The sequence below is a fragment of the Podarcis pityusensis genome (assembly GCF_964106645.2).
Source record: "Podarcis pityusensis genome assembly, chromosome: 11".
NCBI lineage: Eukaryota > Metazoa > Chordata > Lepidosauria > Squamata > Lacertidae > Podarcis > Podarcis pityusensis.
The window spans coordinates 49,806,985-49,834,880 of NC_138036.1; the positions used below are offsets into that span (position 1 = coordinate 49,806,985).

Sequence of the window (27,896 nt, forward strand, 5' to 3'; positions counted from 1 at the left end):
TACAAGCAGGACATGTAGCAAGGCCTCTTTGTATGACCTCATAGATTGGGGAGGGTCATCAAATAAGTTTATCCTCCCTTTTGGTTACAAGGCAGCTCACGATCTAAACTCTTCTAAAAGCCACATGAAAACAAAACTCAAGCCAGCATCAGAGGCCAGCAGCAGAACCATACACATCAGGGAAGGCCACAAGCCAACATGCAGAATCTCATTCAAGATCATCAGATTTCTTTAAACTTAGGAACATACATTTTTTGGAAGAAGCATGCAAAGGGAATCACACTTGCAAGGAAGATGGGCTTCTACCCTACACTTAAAACAGGGGGCCTACCAAAGTGATGGGCACAGGAAAGCTTGTGCGAAAGGGCCTGTGCAAATAAAGATCAGGATGCTGCCACAGGCCTAGAAGGAAGAGGAACAGCAAACAGTGGTACCCTTAGAACCCTGTGTCCTACTGAGGACGATGGCTTGGACATGGCAGTTGTTTGCTGCCTCTATTTCCATGGTGCCAATGTTCTAAACAGGAAAAACAAACCCACATAATCTCTCAAAGTAAAAAGCAGAAGATATGAGTTATGTGCCATCAAGCACACCAAGCAAGAGAAAGAACATCTGGACATGGACTTGAAACCTATATTTTCGAATTAAAAGCCAGGAGGTGTACAACAACATAATTCTCTCAGTTGTTCAGTTCAATGGCAAAGCGTGTTCTCACTACAGGAGAGCACGTGTTGCGGATGGGGCCAGGCAAAGCACCCCGTAGTTGCCAGGCAGGATAGATTGAAGGGGCCTGGCTTGGATTGGTGGTTGGTGTTGCTGGGGTAAATTTGATGCTGCCAATTTGGGGGTGGGAACAGAGGTTATTTAAACAAGGTTCACAGCAAGCTGCTTTCTCTTTCGCTGTGGGCACCGGATCACCCGCCCTCCCTCCCTTTTGGGCTTGTGCTTTGACCTTGCTATGCCTGTCATGGGGTCGTCCGCCTTGGTGCGGGGGCCTGGTAGGAATTTTTCCATTTGGCTGATTAGTGTGTGCCATTTGGTTTTTGCCTACTGCGTAGCAAATCATCACAACTTGTAAGATTGGCGGTTAGGCATTGGTTTAAATTGGTTGGTGGAGGGGTATGGATTGGCTGTGCCTGCCCCTCCAATGCTGCTGCTGCACGGGAATTCCGTTAAAGGAATTCAGGGGCTTACCATCCTTTCGTCCAAACCCCTGGAATCGGGTTTGGGCCGCATAAGCCCCTGGGAGCATGCGGGGAGAAGCTGAGGGTCTGTGCCGCAGCTCCAGTTATCCCTGATCTTGTTCCTCCACCCTGGCTTTCGCTGGAATCCGGGAGTCAGTGCTGTTCCCCAAGGCGGGGGGGGGGGGGAGACAGATAGTCATAACCAATGCCTAAGCAACCACTCACAATTTGTATGTTTAATAAAGTTGTGGCCAAAATTATGCCAAAAACCTTAAACAAAAATTTATGTGTGATGTGTGAATTATTGGGGTAGGGGTGTTTTGGGGGACCTCAGCACGCAAATCAGGAAAACTGATAATGGCTGTCAAATAGTTCCATATAATACCTTTATGGGATTGTTCTGAGGATGCACAAAATGTGATTTCAAGTGCTTCTTTCATTTGGTTAGAAGACATAGCAATTCCGTCTGGATCTCAAATAGGGAATCTTTTCTGATTATGACTTGAAAATGGGATTCTCCATTATCTTCCCTAAGGGTTGTGGGTTCGAGCCTCACATTGGGTGAAAGATTTCTGCATTACAGGCAGGTGGACTAGATGATCCTTACAGCTCTTTAACTCCACAATTCTATGGTCTGAATAAAGGCCACACATAATCAGTTCCTGTGTTTCTCTGTTAGTTAACAAAAGGAACACAGTACTGTGTGCAGGAAAGCAAATTCAATCCATGTTTGCAATTGGCCTTTGTGTCTGGCTTAATAAGAATTATGGATATTCAGCACTTTTCAGGATTTGTCCCTTGTCAAAAGTCTGATGTTATCTTTATGCCTTTGATATTTTGCTTCTCTCTGAAATGATTTGACAGTACAAGCTTCTCAGCAGCCAAGTTCCTAATTCATGTTGAGCGAAGCACATTCAGAACGCCATAAGAAGCAATTGTGAAATTACACAGTGTAAAAAAGAAAATGGTTGTTTTAAATGCGCATTGTTCACAGGCAAAATACCCACACTGTTTTCAATTTCCACAGTGTAATTCTGCAACAATGTCAACTGTTCATTGCACAGTTTAAGGATATTTGTCATGCTCAGTTAACCAGCAGCCAAAGCCGTGAAATGCCGAAAAACATTCTCAAGGGCACTGAAGCTACAGAGCCAAGTGAATCCTTGGCATACTTCTAATCATTTCTCTCCATAAACTACAGGAGTCATAAGCATCAGAGAAAAGATACTCATATAGTGAGCATACCCCTGAAAACCTCCAAGCCTGACACACAGTCTGCTAACTTCCACCCATTTCCTATAAAATGCACTTTAAGAATTTTATTGCCTATTTGCAATCGGTAAACTGCTATCTCCTGCCCCAAGGGGGGCGGTAGAGCTACCTTCACATAGAAGAAGGCAGAAGTAGCAAGCTCTCCTGGGTCCCACCAGAACGGCTTTTCCCGACCAGGAACCAGGACTGAGACTAACAGTTCCAGAATCCCCCAAGTCTTTCTTTCCCTTCCTATGAAGAAAATCCCTGGGCACACGTGGGGACTCAGAGGCATTTTGGGAAATGGATGGGGAAAGTGTGAGGCTGCTTGGGGCCTGTGCTTCTCTTTCCAGGCAGCCCATCCACTTCAGCGGACACCAAGGGAAGTGTACAGAAGTGCCTTGGCAGCATACTGGGAACCCCAATCCTAGACGCAGGAAGGCTAAACAAACTCTTCTATGAGTTCTGACAGTGCGTACTACCATTAAGGAAGGCTGGACAGAGCAAAAAATGCAGTCCTAAAACCTTTTAAAAACACCACATACTTTGTTTCCCACATTCAGCTTCTTTCATACACTTTTGTATACATGAATAAAAAATTAAAAAATTGTCCAGCAGCACCTTAGAGACCAGCTAAGTTTGTTCTGGGTATAAGGTGCTACTGGACAATTTTTTAATTTATTTCGACTGCGTCAGACCAACATGGTTACCTACCTGAATCTACTTTTGTAAACAGTTACACCTCTTGTGCATGCCAGTATATAAGTTTGCATATATTCTCTCAAAAAATATACCAATTTCCCTGCATAAAAAATTGTAGTTTTGTAAGATAGCAGTAAACAGCAATGTGTGTATTTCACGTCTGTGCTTCAATGTCTTTGAGAGTGTTCTGCTGGTTCAAAGAACACACGCGAAGCCTGAGGCCCATATGGCTGCATTACATAAAATAAAAGCTGTTTACACTGTTGTGTTCCTACTGCAAGATCTGCAAAGAAAGTTTTATTCACGTTCATCCATGCCATTGCCTTCTGAGTCACATGAACAATTGTTCTGTTATTGCACTACTTTCTCGGGTGCGAGGCCATGAGCCCAATTCTTCTACCTGACCTATGGAAGTCTATTGAAACATTGTGTTTTTCTTTCGCAGCCTAAGCCTAAGCCTATGACACTTTCAGTGAGACTTTCCCAATCTAGTGTCTTCCAGATATTTTTTGAACTACAACTCCCATGATTCCTCATCATTGGCCATGCTGGCTAGGGCTGATGGGAGTTATATGCCAAAGACATCTGGAGGGAACCAGGATGCAGAAGGCTGTTCTAAGGAGAAGGAGGGATATATTTACTACTGGTTACTACAGGAAATTACTACTGGTTACTTTTTTTCTACTCATTCCACATTAGATTCGATCCAATGGAATAAAATTGGCGCATATGTCTGACTGATGTAGAACGACCTATTGTTATATTAATTCACCTTAGAAAGCAAAAGATCACTGTCTCAATCCACTGAGCAGAAATTATGTCACTTACTCATTTTGTACAAGGACAAATATGCTGCTTTGTTAAGGCTGCCAATTTTAGAACCAGTCCCTATAATGAGGATTTCTACATGACTCTCAGATTTTAGTGTCAGCCCCGTAATTGCATTAATTACATACTCAGTGCCTATAGGGACAGAAACCTTTGAAGTACATTTTCTTAATAACTATAATAACCCTCACAATTTTCAAGAAAATGTACTTTAAAGTTTGCCTGGTGAAGGCCGGGAGTAAAAATGGACATTTCTCCTATATTTCACAATTCAGTATGTTGTGAACAAGTTACAACTCTGGGGGTGGGGAGGAGGGAAGTTGCTCTCACCCCTTTCTAGGAAACCCCACATTTCACTTTGGGAACCACTCATTCATTTGTTTTAACAAAATGCAGTTTGTTCAAAGGTGACAGGGCCTTGATTATGTACAGGGGCAGCAACAGTCACCAAAGGAGAACACCCCTCAGCGCATGGCAGCACTGCTGCAGACTCGGGTGGCATAGGGTAGGGCAGCAATGAGGTCAGACCAGTAGGGCACACCAGCAGAAGTGCCAGATTGGGTGCCCAAACCACCCTGCTCTCTTTGCTGCCCTTACCTGACCCCTCACTGCCCCATGGTGACAGTAGCTGCTGGGAGGCCGAGACTATTGTGGCCGCCCTCTCCACAAGCTGCTCCTGTGCAGGGGAAATTATAGACACTAACAGACATGGTATATACAGTGGAACCTCGTGTTACAGACGGGATCCATTCCAGAGGCCCGCCCGTAACACAGAACTGACGCAAGCTGAAGCGCCGCTTCTGCGCATGCGAGAGCGGCAAAACCCAGAAGTAACCTGTTCTGGTTCTTCCAGGTTGCCGCGGGGCGCAACACGAAAACACGTAACCTGAAGCAGACGCAACATGAAGTATGACTGTATAATGGTTATCCCAAGAAAGGGAAAAGGCATCTATTGCAGTACATAAGACTCTATCTCAATGAGTAAATGGAATTGTTTTCACTCTTGTGTTTCATGCACAGTCTGTGGGTCTAATTCATTCTTCCACAAACACATTGGTTTCATTATTATGTCAATGCAGCCTAACAAATATCTTGACACTTACAGAAATGCTTTATATTTTGAATATACTCTCACTTTCTCTCTCTCTCTCTGTATATATATATATATATGAGAAAGGAGGGAAGAAACATCTGGCTTCAATCAATTGCTCAGATCTACTCTACAGTAGGAAAACATTTAAATTGCAGTAACTAATGTAACACAAATGGCTTACCTTGACATGCGCCAGTGCGGATGTTGGGGATGAAACCACGGCGGCAGGGCTGAGGCTGAGCAGGGCACATCTCACAAGGATGGCCCCATGCACGTCCAATGGTTGCGCAACAAAGCGTCTTCGTGCAAACAATGCCAGTCAGCTGGCCTTGACACATCTGGTTGCTGACCTGAGTGAAACAAGGGCCTGTTCTGTAATCTGGAAATTAAGAGGAAACATTTTAATGCCTGAGGAGTGCCTTCACCTCCACATCTATAAACAGAGCAACTTTTCAGTTTACTTCACTTATCTGATGCAGTAATATGTTCCGTTTGAAAGCTTGCAACATAATGAACCATTTTTTCTCTGAAGGGCCATGGCATGTCGTGACTTTTTTAAAAATAAAAAACGAACAAATTCACTATATCCCACTAGGGATTTAAATTCCTTGAACTCTTAGCGTACTTTGTCTATATTTTCAGTTAAAAGGAGGAATTGTTAAAGATATCTATCAAACACTATCCACACATGAATGACAGTGCAGGTGTCATGAGGCTTGCACAAATTTTGATCAGAGTGCTGCTTTGATATCATGACCGAGAAAAGGGAAGAGGATCCCAGTGAGGGTGTAGCCACTGGGACAAGCTGGAGATGGGGAACGGGAGGCTGGGGCTAGGGAGGTCTCCTCAACGAACAGTAGAGGATGTTGAAGAGACAGCCAGCAGTTCACAGGGGCCAGAGGAAACAGACATGAACCAGAACCAGGGGTCTCCCCTTCTCCATGAACATGACAGGCTCTGAGGCTCCAGGAACAGTGGGGAATATACCTTAAGAGGCTGAGGTAGATGAAAGAACACAGCCCAGTTTACTAGTTGATCAGGTGAAGATCAGCTGACTTGTTAGGTCTGGTTTGTGGTCACTCAGCTTGATTGAGCTCAGAGCAGGTGATGATCACACGCTTTGTTAAGGAGAGAGATGGCCACTTCTCCCTTGCAAATTGCCCTGATCAAAGGACAATTTGCACCTGGAGATGGACAGGAGGAAAGGTGTGCTTAACTTTCCCCCAACCATGGGGAAAACTAGCTAACTAAAATTCTTTCTCTTACACACACACACTTTTACCCTGCCAGAGTTCTCAACATGTGCCAATTTCAAAAATGTGGGTTCGGGACACCCTGATGCTACAGTAAAGGCATCTGTTGGGGAAGATTCAGGGGAAAACAATTGGCACACTTTCTTGCCCATTCTCCAGCACTATTTGTTCCTTTCCCAAAGGTGCCTTGCAATGAAGAAAGGAGTGAGACGATGTCATTACACACAGCTATAATGCAACAAAGCCAAAAATGGCCCCTTCATTTCAGCAAAAGAAATGGCAAGCCTGCAGGTTACATTAAAGTTTTGTATTCAATCGCTTAATGTCCAAGCCTCTTGCAATACAGGCCACTATAAAAAAACCAGTATTGTACAGTGGTGCCCCGCAAGACGAATGCCTGGCAAGACGAAAAACTCGCTAGACGAAAGGGTTTTGCGTTTTTTGAGTCGTTTCGCAAGACGAATTTCCCTATGGGCTTGCTTCGCAAGACAAAACGTCTTGCGAGTTCTTGCGAGTTTGTTTCCTTTTTCTTAAAGCCGCTAAGCCGCTAATAGCCGTGCTTTGCGAGACGAAAAAAACCGCAAGACGAAGAGACTCGCGGAACGGATTAATTTCGTCTTGCGAGGCACCACTGTATAACAAAACACCACCCTTTATCCAGAGAACACAGAGCAGTTTAAAGTATAAAATACAAAATACATGATAACAACCCCCCCCCCAGACCAATAACCCCACCGCAGCACCCAAAGGCTTGCGTGATAGGCAAGGCATGGTGAATAATGATGCTGAAACCAGCAACAGACAAGCCCTGGTTGAAATACATATAATTTCTTTATGTATCAACAAGTCAGAGAGGATTCAGTGGGCTGTTTGGAAAACAGGTCGTACAAGGACAGGCTAAATGTCTAAGGAAAAAATTAATATAGCTAAGATTCAAATAAATGTATCATCCTAAATATATCAAATAAGAGTATGCATTTCTTTACCTGGGTTACTAATGGAGGGATTTTAAAAGCTGGTTTCATAGGTAGCAAATTTATGCTGAGTACTGGAAAAGGTTCCTTATCTTGCAACTTTCCATCTGGATTCTGCACCCACACCAGGGTTCGATTTAGTTCAGTGTGGCATAGTATCCCTGCTATAAAGCTTTTGGTGAGATGCTTGATCTCCCTACTAGAAACGTATACATGCTGGCACAGGGACAGCCAAAATGCTTGTGCAGCTTGCCATTTCGTACCGCAATGGTGAGCAAAGATGGAACATTATCACAAAGCTTTCGGCCTGTTTTGCATGTTCATGATATCTGCCCAATTGCAGTGTTTGTGTCAGTCTGAATAACTTTTGCTTTGTTCCGCACGCTGCCACCTATGTCTGGAGAGGCCCACTACTAAATGCTGGAAGTCCAGGAGGGATTCTTATTACATCTATGCTCTATGAGTCCGAATAGCTTCTTTCACACAGAAGAACTGTGCATGTAAAAGTTGACGGAAACGCCGCCCCTAACTTCTGGACTTTAAGCAGAAATGAGTAGTTACTTCATTTTGTTTGGGCTATACACCCTGTTCATCTTCCTCCTATCGCAATTATTTCACTAGTTACAGAGCAATTCAAAGCCCCCTTGCGACAGATGTGTAGGTGTATGTTGGATTGGCCCTAGGTGCCCCTTCTGTCTTTTCCGCCAGCCTCCTCCGGCCCACTACCTGCAAAGTAGTGCCAATGCCACTCTGCTAGAGCAGAGCACCTTCACGAAGCCAGGCAAAGTTCTGCCAACAGGATCTCTACTGGGTGGCAGCCAGCAAAAAGTACCGTAGCAGGGCTTTCCCAGAAGAAGCTGATCAGGGCTGAGATCTGTTGGATTCTAAGCCTGCCCCACTGCTATCATACAATGGAATTGGCATTGCCTGCCTTCTGCCCTGGCTTTTGGAATGGCAGAGCTGCAGTGGTAGTTCCATCACGCCATTAAGGTACTGCCGAGCTAAGAGGGAGTATGAGAGCCAGTGTGGTGTAGTAGTTAAGAGCGGTAGACTCGTAATCTGGTGAACCGGGTTCACGTCTCCGCTCCTCCACATGCAGCTGCTGGGTGACCTTGGGCTAGTCACACTTCTTTGAAGTCTCTCAGCCCCACTCACCTCACAGAGTGTTTGCTGTGGGGGAGGAAGGGAAAGGAGAATGTTAGCCGCTTTGAGACTCCTTCGGGTAGTGATAAAGCGGGATATCAAATCCAAGTTCTTCTTCTCTTCTTTGCAGTGGCTCCCAAACTTGGGACTCCATCTGTTTTTGGACTTCAATTCCCATCATCCCTGACCACTGGTCTTGCTAGCTAGGGGTGATGTGGCCTGTAGTCCAAAAACAGCTGGAGACCCAAGCTTGGGAAACCATGGGTTTTAAAGGAAGACTTGCATCAGCCAATGCCTATAGGATTTTTAATATTTTCATGCCACTTTTCCTTTGGGTTGCTCAAAGACGTTTACATGAAGTTCAGTAGGAGATTGTCCATCAAGGTGCTAACTTGGCTCTCTGGGCTTTAACAAAAGTATCCATATCATGCTATGATCAAACCATGCTATGGATCAGCTCCACTCTAAGGGACAACCACTTTCTAAGGAATGCCTGATACTACAGTGGGATGCTTTTATTTTTCCTTTTAGAACTACCTTCCAAGTCATTAATTTCTATGTTAAGGCTGAAGGATTTCACAAGTCCCAACACATGGTGATGTATTCATGATGGTATCCTGGACACGTCACCAGTGTATCAGGCCTACAAGTCCACAATTACATGGATCTGAAATATTTCCGTAGACACATATCCCCGGTGGCATTTCAAACCAACCTATGCAAGGCTGATAAAATGATTTATTGCCATGGTGCATAGGAAAACAACCTGGCACATTGCTGAAGGCATTCCACGCTTAGGCTGACGACACTTTTTTCCTTACACCTAATTAAATTAAACGTAAAATTAACATAAACAAAAATTAACTTCATATTTTCCTTGTGCGCAGACAAGTGTCATGTTAGGAGTTTCACAATTTGTTTTTGCCCCACTGTTGCTATGGGAACAATTCTATCAAAAGGCACTGATGGAACACATGTTACAAATTATAGTTTGCTTAGCAAATCTTATGCCTTGATGAGAGCAGGTAACCTACTTTTCACATGTAGTTGCTACGTTTTTCTCTGTCTCTGAAAACTGTCATCTCCAGAATGGCACGACTTAGAACATGGAGAATGACAAAATAGCTATAATAAAACAGTTATCCATCTCTCTGTGTGTACACACATATATTTACGCCTACCTTATGGTACTTTTTCAGCATCTTTCATTTGTATTTTAAAACAACAGCCAGATCCTAAGACTGGATGTAACAAAAGTTACACCAATGCAATGTCACAAAACTTACACTAAGCTCCAAAATACACAAGCTAGGAAGTAAGCCTTATTGAGCACAATTGAATTAACTTCTGAGATTGTGCTGCAGATCTTATATCAGCAATGTTAGGCTGGCATGGCACTAATGCAAAATATTTGGGATCAGCAGATAACAGCATTTCCATAGTTTGTTCACCCCCACAAGGTCCCCTTCCATTCTTAGGCTCCGCACAATTATAATCCCATGCACCGGGAAAGCAAGACTAGCACTCAAGCATTGCTCAGATGGCTTGCAACAATGAACGATTACAACAGAATAAAATATACTAAAATACCCCAAAAAAATTCTAGAAAAATACATAAACTACACATTAAAAATCTATTTTAAAGCAGAGCTAGAGATCATGAGTAAAAAGTGACACAATAAAAATGAAAACAAAAGACAGCCTGAGAGGGGGCTGCCCATGCTTCATGGGGCAAGATGGTGCAGCCACTGAAAAGGTCCCGGCTTTTGGCATCATCAACCATGCCTCTGATCTAGGTGGGGCAAGAGATGGGTTTCCACTCTAGGTAGGGCACAGAGAGCCCAATACTTAGTGAAGCGATCATAGTATCACTTAAGCAAACACCCTGATTTAGCCCTCATTCCACTAACCCACAAATCAGACTTTTATAGGGTTCAAGTAAATCCTGCCTTTGTGTTCCCAAAGAACATGTTTCATTTCTGTATATAATTCTTCAAAACATAAGCATCTGCCAATATGCTTTATGTTCTGGCCTACTGTTGTACAAAACAGACTATTAAAACGTCAAACTGTGCAGAAGCTGCAAATAAATACATTAATGATCATCTCAAACATTTTATTCCAATAGTTTAATGGCCATTAATGAAAAACCTATTCTTTTTAAAATAATGCATCACAGCCGAAACAAAGAGGTTGCCATGAGGCTTTAGCTGTTTACATTAGATAGTCATGTACTGATTTAGACCAGATAAAAATAAAAAGCATTTTTACAATGTTATTCAGCAAGCTGGTAATAATACAGTGCAGGTGGGAAATGAGAGCCAGTCTCTTCAGTTGGGGGAGGATAATTAAAGTGGTCATTTTTCCTAGAAAATTAACTCTGCTTAGAATAAGATAAGTCTCACAAATGAAAGATCAAATGCTTTTCTACAATCCTCTACTCAAATCATGCTAGGACTGATGTATGCTACCACTACACCATTTCATATTTTCTAATTGTGTGCTTTCTCTTCCATCTAGGCTGAGTGCATATGGAATTTGACAGGCGTTCCACTGCTATAGTAGCAGAACATTTCTGAATCCAGGGTTAAGATTGCTAACTTAATCTAGCTGCTCCTAATAGTCACTGGGAGCGGCCACCGAGACCATATAACACCAGTCCTGAAAGACCTAAATTGGCTCCCAGTACGTTTCCGAGCACAATTCAAAGTGTTGGCGCTGACCTTTAAAGCTCTAAATGGCCTCTGCCCAGTATACCTGAAGGAGCGTCTCCACCCTCATCGTTCAGCCCGGACACTAACGTCCAGCTCTGAGGGTCTTCTGGCGGTTCCCTCACTGTGAGAAGTGAAGTTACAGGGAACCAGGCAGAGGGCCTTCTCAGTAGTGACACCTGCCCTGTGGAATGCCTTCCCTTCAGATGTCAAGGAAATAAACAACTTTCTGACTTTTAGAAGACATCTGAAGGTAGCTCTGTTTAGGGAAGTTTTTAATGTTTAATGCTGTATTGTGTTTTCAATATTGTGTTGGGAGCTGCCCAGAGTGGCTGGGGAAACCCAGCCAGATGGGCAGATGATGATGATGATGATGATGATGATGATGATGATGCTTGTGCTCCCACATACATGCTAAGTAGCAGCCTTGACTTTCGCTTTAATGCTTGTGTAAAACAAAGAACATAGGAAACTGCCTTATAAGAAGTCAGACCATTGGTCCATCTAGGTCAGTATTGTCTGCACTGATGGGATCCTCCAGACTGGGGACATTCAAAGCCCTACTGGAGATGCCAGAAACTGAACCTTGGATGTTGTACCAGCCCTCCCCCTTCATCCCTTCAGTTCTGGAGAAGGTGCTTTGAAAGCAAAACACCCCAGGTTCAATTCCCAACATCTCTAGGCTCAGCTGCAAAAGGCCCTGTCAGAAATGCTGAAGAGCTGTGAAATAAAAAATGTAAGGTCTTATATATATAATAAATGTTCATAAATGTACTAACCAAGCATGTACATACATATGTGGACCACATGTCTGAAGCAGCACAGGAAGACCGTCCTGAAACCATTTTGACTCCCAAACTGACCAAATGTTTTCTCTGCAAGGAGGGAGGGGGTAAGGGAACCTTCCCATTGTCTCAGGAATTGGGTAATCACAATTTCAAAGGAATGGGCAGACTACCAGGAAAGGCAATCAGATAAGGCATTATCAATTAACCTGGCAAACAGGAAAAACAACAACATTCAAATTTCTGTTGTAGACCACCTTTTCTGTGATGTAGGTATGATGTTTGTGGGGGGGTGGTCTTGGGTTACACCCCTTCTGTGATGTATGTATGATGTATGGAGGGGTGGTCTTTAGCTCCAGGGCAGGGAATTTAAAATGTCTACACGGTATAAGGGCAGGCACACCTTTGTTCTGGGTCCTCCTCCGTCTTCCTGCGTGTGAGGGGAGCACCCTGTTGCGACAGTTTAATAAAGATCAGGCTTACTAGCTGCTTTGCTTCTCAATATTCTCTGGTTGGCCTCTGTTATTTTCTCCTACCAATAGGGAACCCACGTAAGGACTCTTGGATACTCCATAAGGGGAAAAGGGCAGATTTTGTTTACAACAGCTGCTGCCAGCCAATGTAGGAAACAGTGAGGCAGGTGGACCAACAGGAGCAACCGGTGAGGGAGGGGGGTTAGCAATAGAAACTGCACTCCAACACAGGGTTTTCACACAGGGGAACTGCAGAGGCAGCAAGTAACAAAAAACACTTATTGAGCAGTGCAGCAGTAGAGGAAAATCTTGAAGGGCTGGGGTTTGGTTTTGTTTTCAAAGCAAGTGTGCTACAAATGCACAAAGGAAATTAAAAACATAAAGATGCTAAAAAAAATTGCCTTAGTACTTATGGGCATAGGCTTCATACGCAGCATTTATTAAGGAGAATTTGAATATGGATATTAAAATGGAACCTACAATGCACTGTTTGAATAGAGCAATCAGTCAATAATAGCAGGGCAGTCAAATGGAATATTGGATTCATACAGGATAAGCCGTAAAGGCATTTCAGGCTTGCAGTCCGTTCCAGCACAGAAGAGAGTTATTTCCCATAAAAACAAGGCATGCCCAACCTATGCATGTCAGATTTTTAGACTGGAAAATTTCTCTCTCATTATTACTTTTGATTATTTTCAGATGTTTTTTGGTTTAGAGGGAAGCCTTTCCCCAACTTTCCATGTACTGCTTTCATTGTGCTAGCTGATCATTGCTAGCGCAAACAGACAAGCGGGATCGCCACAGGTGGCACAGCAACTATGGCACACAGCCAGCAGCTGCAGCCAAGCCACTTCCCAAACTGGGAGGGAAGATAATGGACTTTCCCCAAACTGGGGGGGGAAAGGTAACCCAGAAAAGGAGGAGAATGGAGGATAAAAATCAATGCCAAGGCAAACAAAGAACAGACTTGTTTCTTCTCAGGGATAGTTTATATGGAAGGCAAGATGCTTGGAAGCCTCCGTATACATAGAAAGCTACTGGGAACAGATGCTGCCTTCAGCTCCAAAGAAAGTGTGCAGTTCCACTGCGACACCAGGCCAAATGCACCACCACAAACCTAGCCACAGAATGACCGCTGCCCACATTAAATGGAGAGCACCCTTTGCATGGTCGCGGGCAGCCCACTGGACCCTATGCGGCACCATTAACACAGGCTTGGCTTCGCCTTCCCCAGGTGGGATACCTGGAGGTTTCCGCCTACCTTAGCCAGTTGCCCAATCCCGCCTGGGGAGGTGTTGCCAAGGTGATCAGGCCAGGTAGGGGGAGGGACTACCAGCCCACACAATAGGGGGAGGATCTTACCTGGGAATCGTCAGTTGGCTCCAGAGCTTCTCCCACCCTACCCACCCTCAGTTAAGACTTCTTTTGCAGGTTAACCTTTTCTCCACAGGTACGCGGGCGCTGCTACGTCAAGGTCGCTGTTGAAGGGCTGGAAAGGAATTCTCCTGCATTGGCAGGTTTGCCTTTCCCGTAGCAAAACGTCACAACTTTGGTGGTATCAGGCCTTGGGTGGAATCCTTTAGTCTATCTTCCCTAAATTGGGGGTGGGCGTGTAGCGGTGACTCACGCCACCCTTCTCTTTGCGGTGGCGATACCAGGGTTCCCCGTTAAAGGGGTTGTTTTGAGGGGAGGCTTTGGCCGTACGCTGAGAGGTTGTCATTGCTCTCCCCTGCAACAGCGGCGTAACAGAGGCGGGCTCTCTCTGCTTGAACCTATGTTCTCAGAGCTGGCCCATCCCCCCCCCCACTGGATAACCCTGATGTTCCCCAGATCCCCGGTGGGGGACTGGGAGGGATAAACGCCCAATGCCTGAACCAAGGTCTACCCACATCTGAAACATAATAAAGTTGTGGCCAATTTTAATCCCATAGCACATTGTCTTGAGTCGTTATTCCACACGGGGGCAGCTCAGGGTTTGGGGGGACTCCGCCTGTCCACGCAATGGCAATAAGAATCCCTCTAAATCTCCCCAGAAGGGCATCCAGCTTTACAAGCCCCCTGAGACCCAAGCAGTGCACTCAGTTTGTACCCGGTACCCCCAGAGTTGTCTTGTGGCAACACATGCAATTGTAAGATCTGAGGTGCCACAAATTGCTTAATTGTTCTGTTCAAGATGGGCTGGTTTTGTTGATTTTTGGAATATGAGGTATGGAAATGTTACGGCTCAAAAGAAACTTGTTTCTGTAAAAAAAAATAATTTATGAAGAAATAAAAAGATGTCTTGATGCTTTTTTAAGCTGTCCTGCCAATGAAGAACTAGATATACGTCATTTAAATAATGAAATGCAAGTTATCATAATGTGAAAATGGCCATAAATGCACAAAAGTAGCACAATGGCACATTATGTTGCAACTAGGAGTGAGGGAGAAAGGCTGTCCACACATAAAGATGAATCTACCTAATTCACATTTCCTGAAACTACCGGTATATGAGAACTAAAATGCAGGCATGTTGTGAAATCCACACTTTGAATGATGCAATGTGGTTCTCCAACCAAGTAATCTGTACAAAAATGCATATGCTAAGTAAAGTTTGCATAACGATGCATGTCTTAGTGAAAATAATGTACAAAAATGCATTATACTAAGGAAAACTGCACTTAAAGGTATAGATTATGAGAAATTCACAGTAAAATGCTGGTGAATTTTCATAAGGAAAAAAAATCACAAATTGATTTAGCAATGTGGTGATCTGAACTTATGACTGGAAAAAAGAGAAACAGAGATACTGAAATTGACAAGATTTTCTGATCCCTAGTTGTAATCTGGCAAGTTCTATCCTTATCTCTTTGTAGTTCCTGGGTATAAGGCTGGGGTGCCTCCTTGTAATTATTTACTTTTCTTTTAGGCATATATACACAGACACATATAAGACTAGAACGTAACAATGTAATTACAACTATTTACCTATCCTAGCCAACTTTTAATATGCTACTGGATAGATAAATAGATAGATGATAGATAGATAGATAGATAGATAGATAGATAGATATACAGTGGTGCCCCGCAAGACGAATGCCTCGCAAGACGGAAAACCCGCTAGACGAAAGGGTTTTCCGTTTTGGAGGTGCTTCGCAAAACGAATTTCCTATGTGCTTGCTTCGCAAGACGAAAATGTATTGCGAGTTCCTGCGGGCTTTTTTTCCTTTTCCCCCCCTTTTTCCCAAGCCGCTAAACCGCTTATCAGCTGATCGGCTAAGCCGCTTATCAGCTGATCCGCTAAGCCCGCTAATACTGTAGCGCTAATCCACTAAGCCGCTAATGGGCTTGCTTCGCAAGATGAAAAAACCCGCAAGACGAAGAGACTCGCGGAACGGATTCTTTTCGTCTTGCGAGGCACCACTGTAATACAGATGTGAATATACATTCCAGTAAATACTGTTGAATAAATAGTACTACCTACTATAGTGTTATGTGCTGCAAGAATCTTTAAAGCATGAATTTACTTCTAACATAATTAGAAGCTTTTTATATAATTTAAACATAAATTCATCTCACAACTTTTGAAAATTTTCATGACTATAACAATCCTTCTCTATTCTCCAAATTCAAGTTTAAAACTATTATTATTATTATTATTATTATTATTAACATTAAGATATACAAAGCATACAAAATATTATTAAGCCAACCTGCAGCAGTGTTTGCCTGCTTGCACAATGGAAATCCACTTTGCAGAGTTAGACTTCTGGTTTCTCTTAACCCTGCTCAGCCTCATGCTTATCTCAAAAATTTGGCCCAGAGGATTCTCCAAGCCACTGAAGCAAATTTTGGAGGCATAAAGATGCCTGCTCATGTTAGAGCTCACCCATAATTCATTGTACAGTAATGCGGATCTTTGTCTTTATTTGTTTGGTTATCATTATGTTTTATTTTTACATGTCAAAAAAATTAACATAATGGATTATATTCAACATAGCACTATGGAGACAATTCTCTCTGCAGAAGAACTATCTTCCCTCTCATTTGCCTGTGTGTAAATATACTGTAATGGGTATGAGTTACTCGTGCGTAAACTGGTGCCTCTCTAGGCTAATTAGCCTTGTTAAACCTTTCTGACTGCACAGCCCTTTCTCATCGTGGCTGCCTCAGTCGCTGGCAGAATCCGTCAGTGGGCGTTTCTTGAACCTCTTCCAACATAAAAGTTGTTTGACACCCAGTCTCCTCCTCCTCTCACTGCACGGGAGTCTTCTGCGCAGGGAGGGCGAGGGTAGCGGAGGACCTGTGCCCTCCTCACTGAGTTCCAGTGAAGAGTCCTGGAGCCCTCTCTCCAATTCCCCCATCTGCCCCCCTTTATCCCTGGTGTTGCGCTGATTTGTTTCCCCCTCTACTGAGCTGTTTCTCCCCCTGCTGCTGGGTCCTTCGCCAGCATCATCTAGGAGCCTCCCCTTCGCCTCTCGCTCCGATGTCAGTTCCCTGACATATACATTCCAAGCATTGATTCTATTTTCACCATGCAGTCTCTTCTGCCCTCCAAGCATCTACTCAAAACGGTTGAATAGCTCTCCCAAATTTGGGGGGGGGGGGGATCCTAAAGATGGAATAATCCAAAAACTGCCTTCCCCCTTTTGCTAGCCTTTTATGAATGGGAGGCGCCCTTCCCTTCATTGATGGATATTTTATGAGTCAAGTAAATATCAGTTGTATCTGATCAAGTCATATTCGGAAGAGCCCCCCCCCCCTGAAAACAATGGGCTTATTAAAAAATTACTATCTTGAAACCACTGATTTCAATGGGTTTATTCTGGGTATGAATTATCTGCCCTTGGACTTTATGGTAATACATGGGTAAGAAATCTAATTACTAAATATAATAAAATACCACCCTCAAAAAAAACCCCCAACATTTTTATTAATTCATATGACTACTGAAATTCACATGATGGTCATAAAATTCATATTGCATAGAAAAAAATATATATTCTGCAGTTCACAAAGAACATTCTTCTAGATTATCTGCATATCTTCAAAAACCAAGAAGCAGAGCTGGCCACAGGAAGGGTTTCCAATAAAGGATACAAAATAATAGATAGAAAAGTGTGGCTGGGAGGGTCCAAAAGAGGTTGTGCTTTCTTGCAGCCCAGCAGCAAACCTTCAAGTTAAATATACTGTAATCATGCCAGTGATTAGTTACTGCTCAGTCTCCTGTCTCCAGCCCGGAAATTAGTCTGCTAGAAACCCAGATAGCTGAACAAGCGGTCACGCTTTATCATACCACGGAGTTTGAGAGGCCAATCTGAAGGAAAGCTACATGTGTTCCATATTAGGGAGAAAATACCTAATTTAAATTACCTTAATTTACAGAACTATAAAATCTCTGTATTTAAAGTACAATAACATAAATATTAGCACGATAAATTCTTTAAGGCTGCAATCCTAAACACAATTACTAGGAAGAAAGCCCCACTGTACACAGTAGTTTACATCTGAGTAAACATGCGTAGGATTACACTGCACAAATATTTAACACAATTTACCCAAGAAATCTGCGGAAACGTTAGCTATAAACTTCTAAGTCTTCAAATTAAGAACTATCACTAAAATTTCAAGCTACAAAGCAGGCAAATTACCAGCACTGTTTTGCTATTTTATCATTAAGCACTCACTGCCTCTGTACATTAAGCAACAGTGGTCTCTACAAATTGTGCTGGTTATGCATTATTACTAAAGGTAAAGGACCCATGGATGGTTAATTCCAGTCAAAGGAGACTATGGGGCCGAGGGAGCCGCCATTTGTCCACAAACAGCTTTCCAGGTCATGTGGCCACCATGGCTAAACCGCTTCTGGTGCAACGGGACACCGTGACAGAAGCCAGAGCACACAGAAATGCTGTTTACCTTCCCGCTACAGCGGTACCTATTTAACTACTTGCACTGGTGTGCTTTCAAACTGCTAGGTTGGCAGGAGCTGGGACAGAGCAACAGGAGCTCACCCCGTCGCGCGAATTCGAACCGCTGACCTTCCGATCAGCAAGCTCAAGAGGTTCAGTGGTTTAGACCACAGCGCCAGCCGCGTCCCCCTTGTGGCATGGAGCCTGTGACAAGAACCTGAGGAAGTACAGGCTGTGGCATTAAGATCTGTAGTTCCAACTCAAAATCATTTTTTGGCCTGAATTTATGGAGCAAATGAGGCTATGTTGTCAAGGCAAGAGAAGTTTAGGTAACAGGTCAATATAAAGCTATAGCCACCCCACTATAAACAGTTCCCACAGGGTAGGGGTGAGGGACCAGAAGAGGCCTAGCTAATCAAATGATCATCAAGTGAATGATACATTTAAATTAGACAAAACAAAAGGGTTTGCTACTGAAATATCGAAACTTGAGAAAGATCTACTACAAAGCAAGGCTAAATTACTTTCCAAAATGTATAGATTGTTACTGGATTGGGAAGTGCTAGAGGAGGAGGTTAAATCTGTGATGATTCAGTGGTCTAAAAATTTCGGTTATAATATTCAGATGGCATCCTAGGAAAAGCTTTGGAGAAAGGACTTAAAATTTACTTTAGAAGAAAAATTTATGAAGATGTTCTACCGATGGTATATTACACCAAGCAAGCTGGAGAAAATGTATAAAACCAGCTCAAATCTTTGCTGGAGATGTAAAGAATAAGAGGGAACAATGTACACATGTGGTGGAAATGTAAAAAGATTAAAAACTTTTGGGAAATTATCTCTAATGAACTTTTTAAAATGTTCAAATTAACTTTAATCAAAAAGCCGGAAGCCTTTTTATTAGGTATTATTGCTGCAGATATACTGAAACAATTAAGAAAGATATTTATGTATGCCACTACTGCGGTGAGAATGTTAATAGCTAGATGGTAGAAGGGAGATAAAACACCAACTAAATTGGAATGGCAGGCGAAGTTATTTGAATATGTAGAATTGGCAAAGATGACAGGGAAAATTAGGAATCAAAGAAACCAAGAGTTTAACAAAGAACGGGATTTATAAATTATATTTAAAAGGAAATTGTTCTCAGATGAAATCTCTGACATGTTTTGAATAACTTCTGCAATGTTATATGCTACCAAGAATACGGACAATTAAGAATAAGTTAAAAAATACGAAAACATGCAGTCACCAAGGTAATGATGGACCCACATTGATTTCATGTACATTTCCCCGCCTGCAGTTTTTAGTTCTTACCTCTTTCACATTGTGGGCCTGTGAATCCATACACACATGCGCAGCGATTGGGTCCAATGCAACGACCACCATTCTGGCATCCATTTTCACAGACAGCTGTGTTTTGAATTAGAAAAAGGGGGGGGGGACCCATAATTACGTACTTGGTCATATTGAAAATATCCCTTTGAAGTTCTACAGAACAAATTAATAAAATGGATGCTTTTCACCATCATTATGCCCAACATGGTAATTAAGTGAAACTTGCAATAAGTCTTTAGAATAGCTTTAATAAGAAATTACCTGCTTTTATGCTTGAGCTAGTGCTTGCTATAATGCAACCGAGTAAGTGAGGTTTGCGGCAGAGTGTTGGGAAGAGGTCAGAAAATATGAACAGATTCTAGGAAAAGGATCTATACTAGGCTGAAATTCTATACCAAAGGGTGGGGGACAGACCCAGACCCTGAGAGCATCCTAGGAGGTATCCCATGAGTTTTTATAGTTTGGTACATACTTTTCTAGATGCATGATGAACAGTGAGGTATGCATACATATACAAATCCAATGGGTGCGGAATGGGTTACTTCCGGGTTTCAGCAATCGCGCACGCGCAGAAGCGCTAAATCACGCTTTGCGCATAAGTGCCGAATCGCAACCCGTGCAGACGCGCCACTGCAGGTTGCAAATGCTGCGGGCTGCGAACGTGCATCTCGCACGGATCACATTCGCAACCTGAGCGTCCACTGTACCAGAAATGCAATCAGTGAGCCTGTTGTGGATTATGAAAGAATGGGAGGTGGAACCCAATATACCAATCATAAAACTGCACAGAGAAGGTCACATGTGCAGCACTATATTAAAAATACAGTGGACCCTCTGGATACGAATTTAATTTGTTCTCGGGGTCTGTGAGCACTAGAGAGTACATTACTAGAGAGTAACGTAACCCGAGGGTCTACTGTACACGGTTTCCAAACCAAAAAGAGAGAGAGCTCATAATATCTAGAGAAGGGCAGGAAACCTGTAGCCCTCCAAATGTTGTTGGACTCCAAAATCCGTCAGCCTCAGCTAGCCAGGCCAGTGGTTAGGTGTGATGGAAGCTGTAGTCACAGATTTTTCCACTTCTAAATGAAATCTATATGAAGGTCTTACCCAGATACCATTTTCCTTACAATGGAGGAATAGTTCAAAGACTGCTTGAGCAAACTGCAGTCTACCATTTCTTGCAAAAACAAAACTGTAAAACATTGCAAAGAATATTATCACTGATAATTATGTGTGAAATAATATTGCAAAACTATCTGAAATAAGTATTTCTATCATACGGTAATCAAAGCTTCAATTTGCTGGCCCGTTAAGTGAAAACAGGATCAGTTCTCCCAAAGAAGCATTTCCTTTTATACCCCTAGGATTTCTGAATGGGCCTCTAAGCAAACAAGCATTTACATACAGCAGAAACCATTCCCCTCCTCTCCATATCGAGACACCCCAGGGGACATGACATTTGTCTGCAGTGCCATGATGTCTGGAAACAGAGGGACGAAAAGCACATATGTAGATAGCAGGAGGTGGCAAAGAATATCCAAACAGAAGGAATGAAGGAAAAGTTTGTGTTGACAAGATCAGAGTAAGTGTAACTTGCTGGTAGGATACAAGGAGGGGCAGTATAATTAGGCTAACGTGCTGTGAAAATAACGCTGACGGCTTAAAATCCGTTCTGCATTTTTCAAGGATCACTTATGAATCTGAGCATCTAGACTGCATTAACAAACCCCATTTCACACAAAAAAGCCACATATAAATGTAGAGTTTCTAAGAAGAGAGCAAGAAACTATACTGCAACATCCTCCAATCTGGTACTTTCCAAATGTTACAGAACTACAATTTGCGTCACCCCTGACCACGGGTCATGCTGGCTTGGGCTGATGGAGATTGTAGTCTAAAAACATCTGGAGGCCATCAGGTTGGGAAAGGCTACCATACTGTGTGCCTTGCCTCACCGACACAGGAAGACGCTGTAACTTTGCCCTCATAATTTCCTAGATTGAGGCCAATGGTAACTAATGGGGGGAAATGTTATAAAGACAAGAGAATGTGTCAGCCGATGAGTGAACGTACATAGTTTAGAATTATCAGCAGAAGAACAGACTTAAGTGATATTATGTCAGTGTATTCTGTACCCCAACCTGGGATCTATTGCCATGAAAGATGGATTATAAGTGTGCTAAAAGAAATAAAGAAAAGGAATGATGGATGGAAGGTGTTCAAAGTTCAGAATAAGTAGGCAGAGCAGTTCAAAATAGCCAAACATTTCAAGCCACAGGTGCTCCTTCATGAAGCAGTTCTGTATGTTGTGAAAAATGCAAGTTTTGAATAGGGAGGAATGTTTATCTTTTCTTTACAGTTTTGTTCTGTTAAGTGTCTGTTAAAAGAAACACACACAAGTTTCACTTTACGAGCATACGCGTATCAAGTTCAAGATTTCCATTCATTCCTATGGGAACACTTCTAATGCAGGATTTGTCCACATTCTTCCCCCCAACTCTCCAGGTTCCCCCCATTGTAAAAAAAAATATTGCTGCAGCCAATGGGTAAAAGAGAGGCAAAGGGGGGGGGGAATGGATTTACCCAATCTCTCCTGCTCTCTGATTTGTCTGATTTTACCAGCTCTCTAACTGTCCAATCTCACTCCACATTCCCTTTCTTCATGGTTTCTGTCTGAAAATGTCAGCCACCAACCATCAAAGCACAAAAAAACCCAAGGAAATAAGGAAGTTGGCTGTTCAGGTATGTGACTCTACAGCATGTATAGCAAGGTTTTGACAGTCCATTTGTGTTGGAAATACTTGGGTTTTTTTATTTGCCTTCTTACTCTGAAAAAAAAACAGTTTGTGCAAGAACTTAAAGCCCATTCTTGCATTGAGCTCAATCTGCGAGTTTCCCTTTCACTGGACTGCAATTAAAGAGATACTCTAAAATGAAATAATCCAGAGTTGTTTCACAAGTGCATATTGCAGTGCAATCTATAAAGTGCTAAAAGTATCTATGTCTGCAATAGCTCCATTTTTACCTAGCAGATTGCAACCATAAGAGGTTTCACTGTCTTAACAACTTCCTCAAGCAACAGCTAAAAGTGATTTGGTCTCAGTGTTTTTAGGCAGGTTTCCAACCCAGCCCCTATAGCGTATGGTCAGGTTTTGAAAGCATTCAGCTTTCCTGTGCCAAAACAAGACAGAAGTAGGGAGTGAATAAATCATTCATACTAGGGGGGGGGGGGCGGGGAGGGAAATGAAAGGGAGGGGAGAACTTTGAAGTGTGCTAGAACTATCCCCTTATATCACAAGGGGAAACACATAAAAATGTACTGTTGTCGCAAGACATTCTACTCCTTATCAAGGCTTATTAAACCGAATTACCTTTCACTCATCTATGCGCAGAATGACAACACTTCTGTGTTGTTATAAAAATATATCGCGAGTGAATTATGATGCCATGTGAAATAACATTGCTTTTTTTAAAATCTCAAGTACAGTGCATTTAAATAATGTTTGCATAGTGATAATGGATAAGAATAATATTTGTCTAATTTTCATGCGAACTACAATTCAGTGCACACAAGCTGGACCTGCAACAAAATGGTGCAGTGTGTGGTGTGCTCCTGTCTGCTGATCCAGTCAGCCAAGCATGCCCTCCTCCAGGATATGGAGAAAGGGACTACGCCAGCAAACAGTCAGCATTCCGAAGCCAAAGAGAATATTCATGGGGCTTTGGGGAGTTGTCCCCCTTTGAGGGGTCCTCTAACATTTATTGTACTTCTGCAAACCTTGGGAACTACCAGATCTTCTGATAGCTCCTTCTCGTGCATGGATGGGGTGGTTCTGGCTACAGAAACACAAGCACACAAAGACTTGAGTATGTTATCAGCATATAGGTTACGGCCCAAATCTTCAAGTGTGGCTAAAATAACTGCACCATTTATTGCCAGCTCAGATCTTGATTCTCACTGATATAAAATGCCAAAAGAACCACTGAAAAAGGAGACAGAGCTGGTGGAAGGCAAGAAATGTTTGAAATTTAAGGAGCAAGCAAGGGTGTGCAATGTAACAGCAAAGAATATAGGGAAGGAAGGAAGAAGCAACAGACACAGAAAAATAGAAACACAGAAAGATAGCAAGGGTAGGAAAGGGGAATTCTACCCTACAATTATCTACTCTGCTCTTCCTAAGCTCCATTCTGCCTGTCTCTATCTGGCCGATAAAGACTACTCAAGTGTATGGAGACATAATACCATGCCATGGTTTGGTATTAGCATGCATGAGCAGTCAGGTTTGATGTTGCAAACTCCATCCTCCCTCTCTCATACTCTTGCACACTGCAATTTCTAAACGGGGTTCTTGGCAAACGATTTTGCTGTTGCATCAAAAACATGGTAATCTATAGTCTGAGTAAGCTGTAGTTTGCTCCTAAACCCGAATGAAACCATGACCAGGGATCTTGGTTTAAAGGCAAATTATGGTTTTCCTACAGTCCAGAAGGAAGCCAAAGTATCTACTTACGTTGTCCACAGTAAGTCCCAATATATCCCTTCTGGCACTGGCACTGGTCTTCTAGACAGGAACCGCCATTCATGCATCTGATACTGCACTGTTGTACTGCAGCAAAACACAAACCATTTAAAATTATGGCAGGTAGCTTTAAAAAATGCACAACCACCAGTCAAGCATGCAGTGATATTTCAAGGCTGCCCAAATACTTGTGATAGGTATGAATTTAAAGCAGAAAATAGGAAATAACCACATAAGAATACGTAACATATTTCAGCACCTCATTAACTGGAAAGACTTTGCTGTAATCTTAAACGCGATCTAAGGCACGTTATTTTAAGCTACAGGCATGGAGCTAAAGGCTGGTGAATTCCATTGCATGTGTAACTAATTCCTTCATTTGCTGCTACCCTGTCAGAAAAATGGGGAAGTCTCTCACCTCTTCACTTATACACACTTGCCTCCCCACTTTCTCACATTAAGATATCTGTGTCCCCCCTCCCACCACTGCATCCTTGTTCATGACACTTCTTTTTTTCTGTCCACCCTTCTCTCTTCTTGTGCTGTTGGGGTGAAACTACTCTGCCAAAAACAGAGAATAGGCATGGTGCTCTGAATTTTGCAGTAAAAACAACAACAATCCAACTATAACTTTTGCCTTTAGACTGCCATACTCAATATATTTTTCCTTCCTCTAATTTCACTATGATATTATCCTTCTCTTAAGTCTCTGCACTTTCCCCTTTAGATTTATGTTGTCACTTTGAAGCTCCTTTGTCTTTATCTCTTTTATCCTTTATCTCAAAGGTCTTTACCATTCCTACAATTGGTTTCCTTTTTTCATTTTCTTATATCAACCTCATCCCATCCACCCATTCATTCTCTGACCTCAAGGTCTTTTGTTCATTATTCTAGGTGCACAGAATAATCGACATGAATTAATATATTACTACCTTCCTAAATTTTCTTTATTAAAACAGAGGCTGCAATCCTATACCCAGTTACGTGGGAGTATGACCCATTGAACTCAGTAGGACATGTTTCTCGGTAATACTACATGCATAAAACTGCACTGCTGATAACTTCAGGAGATAAGGTAATTCAAAATACAAAACATCAATTTTAAAAATAAAACAAGAACTACATACATAAAAAGACCCCAAATAGGATCCTCCTAAATCGAGAGTCCTGGTTGCACTCGGGACCCTTAAGCCACCCCCACGGGGTGTGTTGTTGCTAGGTGTGGCCCAAACCTTGTCTGTTGGGCCCCGGGATCGCGCTTGGCTGTTTGGGCCAACTGGGGCAAGTGGCGTGATCCCAGGGACCTATAAATGCAGCAGCACGACGGGGGTTGGGCACTCGCTTCGCACTGCTGAACACCCGCCCTCCCTATTTTAGGTGCTGCTGCTGGTTTGGATTGGGTCGCCTGCTTTGGCACAGGGGCTGGGTAGGAATTTTTCCATTTGGCAGATTGGCTTTAGCCACTTGGTTTTTGCCTACCCCCTTAGCAATCGTCACAACTTTGTAAGGTTTGGTGGTTAGGCATTGGTTGATATAAATGTGCGGGAGGGGAGGCGTGGCCTTCACCTGCCCCTCCAGAAATAGGGTATTCCAGTAAAGGAATCTGGGGGTCCTGGATCTCGTCCGAAGTCCGCTTGAGGGGCTAGGGCCATGCCAGGACCACAGGAACCCCGGGGTGAGCTTCAATTGATCTTCACCGATGTTGCTCCCTTGTTTGGTGTTTACCCTTTCAGACTGCCAGCCAGAGAGGCAGAAGTCAGTTATAGTCCCTGCCCAATGCATAGACCAATACTGCTCAATTTGTTTTGTAATCAATAAAGTTGTGGCCTAAATTTTACCCAAAAACTTAAACTAAAATTATGTGTCCGTTTGAAGTTATTTACTGGGAAAGGGCTGGGGGGCCTCGGAGCGTGAGCAGAGAACTGAAGTAGCTGAACAGCAAAAGCTAAATTACATTTTGCACAAATGCGTTCTTAAATAAAGGTGTTTTCACTGTTCACTGAAAGGCAAGTAGGGACAGAACCCGTTGGACCTCCCATGGGAGGGCATTTGAGACACATAGTCATAAAAAGTAAGGAGCAGGAATCTTCTATATGCAAAGCAGCACCTTTTCATGCAAAAGAGGGTAGGGAAGATGAGACAGGTAACTCTCTCATGCACTTAGTATTTATCTATCCTTAAACACTATCCTAGTGTAAAACGCTGCAAAACACTTTTTCTCCCTAACTTTAAAAATGGAGACTTTAGGCCTTACTTGATTTTGTTCCACAGGTTGGCGATATCTGACCACTGGAACAAGTGCACATGTTGGGGCGAGAACAAAATCCATCACCACAGCTATTTCTACAAATTGCTGAGGAAGAAAATAATGAATCAAAATGCTTGTACATCTTAAATTGCTTAAGAAACACTGGCAAACAAGATAAATTGTTTGCTTAAATGTGTCCAATTCCAACCCCCCCCCCCCCCAAGAACATAAGCAACCGTGTATATGCTGAAACAATGTTACTTTTGTTTTTGGTTTTGTGTTTGTTATGCTAGCTTCACTTTTACTAAAAACAGGACTGTAAAGATAGAATCTGTTATGATGCGCTTAAGATTTTAGAGGGTGGTACAAAACATTACTTCTCTAAGAAGTGAGACTTGTGTGCTAAATACAGGTAAAATTCAATCTGGAAATCAGAATATTCTAAAATTATGCAGTGACATTTTACTTTTGCATGTAAGGGCTGAGAGACAAAACAGATGTGACCTTAGGCGTGTAAATGCGTTTAAGACACCTGTTTTTGCTATCAAGATAATAGCCACAAAGGAGGGTAGGATGAGTTGGATCAGGACCATGGCACTGGGTGTGGGGAGGAATGGGAGACGGGGCTAAATTCTTTCCTTTAACGCTATGGTCCCAATGAACCACTGGCAACCACTGGTGCCAATGGAAATTTCCTTCTTGGGGTTATTAGCATCTTTTTGAAATGGGAGGGGAATCATTGCAACCATGATGTGGTCCACTTATTCCACAGAACCAAACCTCCTACCTTCCCCATGGCTGTTATTTTGATAATAAAAAGCAGGCGAATTAAATTCATCCACATATTTAACAGCAGGATTGTTTTATCCCCCATAAGCCTAAACTATGGGCTTTTCAGTTGGCAATAGTATCTTCAAAAACAATGCTAACAGCTGACTTTTTCCTAGCCAAAGCATACATAGAGCTAGTCAGAGACTTTGAAGTTCCTTTGCTGTAAAGATACATGATTACCTCCAGACAAGTGACTGTTTTTGAGATACAGTTCATTCAAACGTTTTCTAGGAATATTAATTTTAAATATCTCTCTGACCTCATTTTAGAGACAATGGAATATTTTCTAGCTTAATTGACACATTTAAAAGATGAGCAGATGGAACTTCCCACACCTGTTTTAGCTACTGCACTGCAAGGAATAAATAACTTTCCACAGCTAAAGTGCAATACAAATGATACGTAATGAAATTAGTATTTTCACAGCTCCAGCGTATCCATGTTTACTCAGAGGAAAATCCAGTGTTCAGTGCAGCTTACTTCCAGGGTTGCTACCTTGTTTGAGACAGCAATACTTGCATAGGACTGTTACCTTGTTTGAGCTTTTATTGATGGTTATTGAAATATGGACAGCACTCTACATGAATATAACAAACCGGCTATCTAACTCATACAGTAGGTTTTCAGAGGACTGATGGAGAATATTCAGGCTGACCACATCTATACTC

General features: G+C 42.6%; 1 protein-coding gene across 1 annotated transcript in view; it reads right to left on the bottom strand.

The window, feature by feature from the left end:
* FBN2 (fibrillin 2) overlaps positions 1–27,896 on the bottom strand; it is a 138,169-nt gene that overhangs the window by 103,858 nt on the left and 6,415 nt on the right. The window contains exons 3-6 of the mRNA XM_080973330.1: positions 26,404–26,502; positions 24,141–24,236; positions 19,606–19,701; positions 5,240–5,437 (exon numbers count right to left, since the gene is read on the bottom strand). Of these exons, the coding sequence (XP_080829456.1) occupies positions 5,240–5,437; positions 19,606–19,701; positions 24,141–24,236; positions 26,404–26,502 (489 nt within the window). The remainder of the gene's footprint in view (positions 1–5,239; positions 5,438–19,605; positions 19,702–24,140; positions 24,237–26,403; positions 26,503–27,896) is intronic.